At 36.9% G+C, this 7,003-nt stretch overlaps 1 protein-coding gene across 3 annotated transcripts in view; it reads right to left on the bottom strand.

The window, feature by feature from the left end:
* Positions 1-1,921: 1,921 nt before the first annotated feature.
* Positions 1,922-7,003, bottom strand: part of VAV1 (vav guanine nucleotide exchange factor 1) — a 171,443-nt gene continuing 166,361 nt past the window's right edge. For 2 of the 3 annotated variants that reach the window (XM_073552033.1, XM_073552035.1), the window contains exons 25-27: positions 3,539-3,650; positions 2,193-2,347; positions 1,922-2,079 (exon numbers count right to left, since the gene is read on the bottom strand). In XM_073552033.1, coding sequence (XP_073408134.1) covers positions 2,026-2,079; positions 2,193-2,347; positions 3,539-3,650 — 321 coding nt within the window. In that variant the 3' untranslated portion in view covers positions 1,922-2,025. The remainder of the gene's footprint in view (positions 2,080-2,192; positions 2,348-3,538; positions 3,651-7,003) is intronic. The other variant, XM_073552034.1, reaches the window with a different exon arrangement.

Raw genomic sequence — 7,003 nt, 5'->3', positions numbered from 1 at the left:
GCAATCACTATTTCACACAGGGCCCTGTAGGTTTGGATTTCTTTTTCCCTTAATAATAAAGACCTTCATTTAAAAACTGCATATAATGTTTACATGTGTTATCTTTGTCTAATATTTAAATTTGCTTGGTAATCTTAAACATTTAAGTGTGATAAATATGCAAAAGAATAGGAAAGCAGGAAGGGGGTAAACACATTTTCACACAACTGTATACACATACAAGGATGGGGCCATGATAAGGGACACATGTACCACGATGGAAAAATAAATATACCAGGATGGGGCCAGGGTGAGGGACATATATGTCAGTATGGATGACATGAATTTATACCAGGAAGGTGCCAGGATGAGTGACATATATACCAGGATGGGGGACGTGTGTACAAGGATGGGTCCAGCATGGGGAACATATATACCAGGTTGGGGACAAATACAGCTCTTGCAAAAATTAAGAGACCACTTTCAAATGTTCAGCTTGTCTGATTTTTCTCTTTATATGTATATTTTTGAGTAAAATGTAAATTGTTCTTTTAGCCTATAAACTTCTGACATGTCTTCGAATTTCTAAGCAAAAAATTTTGTAAGAAAAATGATCAAAATGAAAAAAAAAACAGTGCTTTCAGACCTCAAATAATGCAAAGAAAACAAGCTCATAATCATTTAAAAACATCAATACTAATGTCTTAACTCAGGAAGAGTTCAGAAATCAACTTTTTGTGGAATAACCGTGATTTTTGAAAACAGCTTTCATGCGTCATGGCATGCTTGCCACCAGTCTTACACACTGCTTCTGGCACAAAAATTTAAGTAGTTCTTCATTGTTTGATGACTTGTGACTATCCGTCATCCTCTTGATTACATTCCAGATGTTTTCCATGGGGTTCAGGCCTGGAGAATGGGCTGCCCATGACAGGGTTTTAATGTGGTGGTCTCTTAATTTTTGCCAGAGCTGTATATACCCGGATTTGTCCAGCATGGGGGACATATATACCAGGATGGAGACCATGTATACATATCAGGATGAGGAATACATATATATACACCCACACTAGGATGCGGAACATAAATACTAGGATGGGCCCAGGATGGGGGATATATATTAGGATGGAGCCCAATATAGGAGACATTACAAGATGTGGGAGGGGGTGCATCTTGTATGCCCTTTTAGAATTTAAAAGGCTACATGGGCCCATACATCTGACCAATATGTGGATGGAAGGGAGGGGAGGCAGGTCCAAATCTTGCCCCAGAGCCCATCGGACTGTAGTTATGGCACTGTGTGTTAGTCTGAACTCCCATAGTCAACACCGCCTGCACTCCCCATGTATACCTGTCCCCTCATTGCCTTTCACAAGTGACGCAATCTCCTCCATGTTCGCCTTTAAAATGCTGTTGCTTCTAGCTGGCAAAACTCTGTGGCTCCCACCCTCGAGTCACATGATCATGACATCATTACAGGTCATTCACCACTTGGATTTTTTTCTGTCTGGGCAAGATGCTGATTAGTGCTCCTCTGCTCCTGCTGCATGCTCGCATATTGAAGTTACTCTCCCCTCTTTAAAAAATGCAAGTTTTGCTACATTGCCCAGCAAAGGGAAAGGAGGGGTTAAAACTTTTTTTTTCCTTCACGATCGCACTGCCCTTCGAAACCTGCTGCCCTAGGCACCTGCCCCCTACAGTGCCTAGTGGTCAATGCAGCCCTGCTTAAATATTCTATTAAAGCCATGAGTAATCATGTTCATCAGAACATAGGTTAATTTATTGCTGAAAGGTGAATATATAGCCATATACAACACCTTAGTTTGTAATCTGTTCTTTTGAATATGTGCTTGGAAGTCTCTGTAAGACCTTAGCTGTGGGACAACATTGAGAAAGCTGATTGACATCCAATGTAAAAGTGCCTCCAAAAGCTTAAGGGAAGTAGTGGTACAAGTCTTTATTATAATTTAGTAGACTTAACAATGATGAATTCTCAGTGTCTGAACAGAACGATCTTCGGAGGCTTTACTTCTTAAATTTGATAACTCAACAGTACTCAGAAAAGTCATCTTCAACATAATTTGAGGGAAACCATCCAATCTATAAAGAAAAGACAATATAATGCACATTACATGACAAAAGTAATTTGTTTTACTTTCATGTTTAATGAGCAAACTTTTTTTGGTTTCTTAAATTCTTCTTTCCATTCTTACCTTGCCATAAACTTCTCCTTTCCACCACCCTTGATGTCCTTTCTTATTTAGGATCCTGATAATGTCTCCTTCTTTTAGAGTCAGTTCTGTTCTGTCTCTTGCGCAGAAGTCATAACGTGCTCGAGCCGATCCTAAATACTTCACCCTTTGTTCTGCTTAAAAAATAGTAATGGCAGAGCATGTTACTGTATGAGTGAGTACATTGTTCACAACTGCAACCAGTTCAATTATAAGAAGATATATATTTAATCCTCCAATATTCTGAACTAATAAGTCATTTACTGAAATAGCGGTTATTTTCTTTATTTCTTTCACAAACCTTCCTGTTTGATTTACACTACGAAATAGTAACTTCTTTTGTACTTTCTTTTATTCTGACTTCTAACTGGAAGATAATTACTGGCTATGTATTTTTGGTTTAGTTTGGCAAAGTCCTCCGATTGAAGCAGAGGTGCTCCAGTGGAGGTATCCTACTAAACAACTCTACATCTGTCAGCTTCTTGGACCCTTATGTTTGTCCAGTTTGAATCATTTTTCAGGACTTCCCTTAACATTGATTCATACATCAGTCCACATGCTGTCTTTTTTTTTTTTTCTCGGACAGAACACAAACACTATTTCAATTGGTATGTTCACGCCATCGTTTTTTTGGGGAGGGGTGGCAGACCTTTCTTAAACAAAATATACAGAAAAGAGACATGTCCTACTTTGATCCAATTTTCGGATCAAAGTCATCTGTTCAAGCGAATGGGTTAGAGAAAAAGTGGATAGTACTTATTAAAGTGTCATTTTTCACACTACAAAAACGGATGCAACACTGGTTGTAAAAACTGACTCACAGACCATATTTGATCCAGCACACTGGAAAAAAGCATAGTCCATTTTTCACATATGGGAAAAAAAAGCAATGGTTGATACCGGCTTAAAGGTCCCACTTTTATGACATTGACGGAAAGAAATGAAATCAGTATACAATTCAAAGTGTCAACTTTATATAATGACGGACTTAATTACGAAGGGGTGGAATTAGCACAAAATGCTGCAAGTATATGTCCTTTAGATAAATAAATCATACATTTTTCAATGAATACTAGTTCATTTATGACATTTCTGACAAATTCATATGCAATAACTGACTACAGTATTTGCTCAGAATCTGGAACATAATAAATGACAGATCTGCAAGGGAATGCCCTCAGTGACGACCATAGTCGCAGAGGGCTTGCAACTAAAGCTTTGTTGGTAACTATACTGCAGCAAACTAATATCTAACAATTCCGAATCCTCTGTAAAAAAAAAATTTCAAGTGTGTTAATTATATCAAAACATCTTGTCTAAATTGTTACCCAATTTGATGTTTTCTTTCCTCTCTGGCTCCTTGTAAGGAAACTGTAGCATTGTATCCAAAAGCTTGAAGCAATCTTTTAAAGAGTTCTGTTGGTAAAAACCAACCAATTCCTGATAGAAATATGAGATATGTTAAGCCAAATAAAGCCCATATGAAGTAAAAAGACCAAGTCTCATACCGTAATGTAATGTGTAAAATGGCAGTTTTAAAGGGGAGGTCCATCTTTTAAACCAATTTATTTAATTTTCCAATGCATTTAATGCTAAAAAAGAAGATCTCACCAGATATCAGATTTTTGGGGAAAAAGACAGGGCAGCAAGTTAGGTCTCTCCATTTACTTCTTCCCCTTAATTTATTTTACTCACTTATATAGCATCATTAATTCCACATTGTTTTACAAACATCATTACTGTCTCCATTGTTGTTCACAATTTAAATTCCCTATGGGTATGTCTTTAGAGTGTGGGAGGAAACCGGAGAATGTTTCTATAGAAGTGATCAGTCTGCACAAAATGAGCATCCCCAAAGTGTAAAAGTAAAAATTAAATTTAAAAAAAATTAAATAATTGTAAAAATATTTTAAAAAATAATGATAAAAAAATCAATATTTATTCCATCAATAAATATTTGAATTTAAAAAAATCTAAACAATAAAAGAACACATATTAAGTATCGCCACGTTCGTAACGACCCAACCTATAAAACTGTCCCACTAGTTAACCACTTTAGTGAACACCATTGAAAAAAAAAAACAAGGCAAAAAAACAATGCTTTATCATCATACCGCCGAACAAAAAGTGGAATAACACGCAATCAAAAAGACGAATATAAATAAAAGTGGTACCGCTGAAAACGTCATCTTGTCCCGCAAAAAACAAGCCACCATAGAACTCCATCACGGAAAAATAAAAAAGTTATAGCACGCAGAATAAAGCGATGCAAAAATAATTATTTTTTATATAAAATACTTTTTATTGTATAAAAGCACCAAAACATAAAAAAGATATACAATGAGGTATCGCTGTCATTGTACTGACCCAAAGAATAAAACTGCGATATCAATTTTACCACACGCGGAATGGTATAAACGCCTCCCCCCAAAAGAAATTCATGAATTCCTGGTTTTTGTTCATTCTGCCTCCCAAAAATCGGAATACAAGCGATCAAAAACTGTCATGCGCCCGAAAATGGTACCATTAAAAACGTCTACTCATCCCACAAAAAACAAAACCTCACATGACTCTGTGGGCCAAAATATGGAAAAATTATAGCTCTCTAAATGTGGTGATGCAAAAACTATTTTTTGCAATAAAAAGCATCTTTTAGTGTGTGACAGCTGCCAAACATAAAAACCCGCTATAAAAACCCACTATAAATAGTAATCCAAACCCCCCTTTATCACCACCTTAGTAAGGGAAAATAATAAAATTTAAAAAATGAATTTATTTCTATTTTCCCATTAGGGTAAGGATTAGGGTTAGGGTTGAGGTTAGGGTTAGGGATATGGCTAAATTTAGAGTTAGGGTTGGGGCTAAAGTTAGTTTTAAGGTTGGGGCTAAAGTTAGGATTACAGTTACGGTTGGGATTGGGGTTAGGGTTGGGATTAGGATTAGGGGTGTGTTAGGGTTATGTTTATGGTTAAGGTTGTGGTTAGGGTTGGGATTATGGTTAGGGGTGTGGACGGTTTAGGTTTGGAGTTAGAATTGGGGGGTTTCCACTGTTTAAGCACATCTGGGGATCTCCAAATGCAACATGGCATCTGATCTCAATTCCAACCAATTCTGCATTGAAAAAGTCAAACGGTGCTCCTTCCCTTCCGAGCTCTGCCATGAGCCCAAACAGTGGTTTATCCCCACATATGGGGTATCAGCATAATCAGGACAAATTGCACAACAACTTTTGGGGTCTAATTTCTCCTGCTACCCTTGGGAAAATAAAAAATTGGGGACGAAAAGATCATTTTTGTGAAAAAGATATGATTTTTTTATTTTTATGGCTGTACATTATAAACTTTTGTGAAGCACTTGGAGGTTCACAGTGCTCACCACACATCTAGATAAGTTCCTTTGGGGGTCTACTTTCCAAAACGGTGTCACTTGTGGGGGGTTTCCACTGTTTAGGCACATCAGGAGCTCTCCAAACGCGACATGGCGTCCGATCTCAATTCCAGCCAATTTTGCATTGAAAAGTCAATCGGCGCTCCTTCCCTTCCGAGCTCTGCCATGCGCCTAAACAGTGGTTCACCTGCATATATGGGTTATCACCGTACTCAGGACAAATTTTACAACAACTTTTGGGGTCCAAACAAATTGGATCTGAAGTATATTTTTTGTGAAAAAAAGTTAAATGTTCATTTTTTTTTAACATTCCAAAAATTCCTGTGAAGCACTTGAAGGGTTAATAACCTTCTCGAATGTGGTTTTGAGTACCATTAGGGGTGCAGTTTTTAGAATGGTGTCACTTTTGGGTATATTCTATCATATAGACCCCTCAAAGTGACATCAAATGTGATGTGGTCCCTAAAAAAAATGGTGTTGTAAAAATGAGAAATCGCTGGTCAACGTTTAACCCTTATGACTTCCTAACAAAAAAAATTTTTGTTCCAAAATTGTGCTGATGTAAAGTAGACATATGGGAACTGTTACTTATTAATTATTTTGTGTGATATATCTCTGTGATTTAAGGGCATGAAAATTCAAAGTTGGAAAATTGAAAAATTTTTGCCAAATTTCAGTTTTTTTCACAAATAAACGCAAGTCATATCAAAGAAATTTTATCATTAACATGAAGTACAATATGTCATGAGAAAACAACGTCAGAATCACCGGGATCCATGGAAGCGATCAAGAGTTATTACCTCATAAAGGGACAGTGGTCAGAATTGTAAAAATTGGCCCGGTCATGAACGTGCAAACCACCCTTGGGGGTAAAGGGGTTAAACAGGTTTTTCAAGATTTATTTTTATTTGCTCATAGGAATGTAGAAAATACAAATCCAATAATGACAATCCAGAAGTCAAATGCCATCAAGGGTTCATGCAAACAAGCATATAAATCAGGCGTGTGTGATTTTTTTTTTAATCAAATAACACATTGACAAATGTTATGCAATGAGGCACTGCAGAAAATATTTTTTTCTCTCATACTGATTCAATGTAAAAAAAAATTCGTATCATGCTGCGATTTGACTCTTTAATTGAATGAGACTTACTATATAGTATAATTAATGGGCCCCATATATTGCTCCATACAGTATAATGGTCCCCATATATTGCTCCATACAGTCTAAGGGGCCCCATATATTACTCCATACAGTATAATGGGTCCCATACATTACTCCATACAGTATAATGGTCCCCATTAGAGTTGAGCGACTTTTGGTTTTTTAGGGTCGCGTTTCGTTTCGTGAAACCCGACTTTTCCAAAAGTCGGGTCGAGCAAGATCGTCCGATTATAGGGAAAAG

The sequence above is a fragment of the Dendrobates tinctorius genome, unplaced genomic scaffold, assembly GCF_039654945.1.
Source record: "Dendrobates tinctorius isolate UK_male_01 unplaced genomic scaffold, ASM3965494v1 ptg000183l, whole genome shotgun sequence".
In the NCBI taxonomy this organism is placed as follows: domain Eukaryota; kingdom Metazoa; phylum Chordata; class Amphibia; order Anura; family Dendrobatidae; genus Dendrobates; species Dendrobates tinctorius.
Note: the sequence above shows the minus strand (reverse complement) of the source record. Positions and strands in the feature narration are given on the sequence as shown.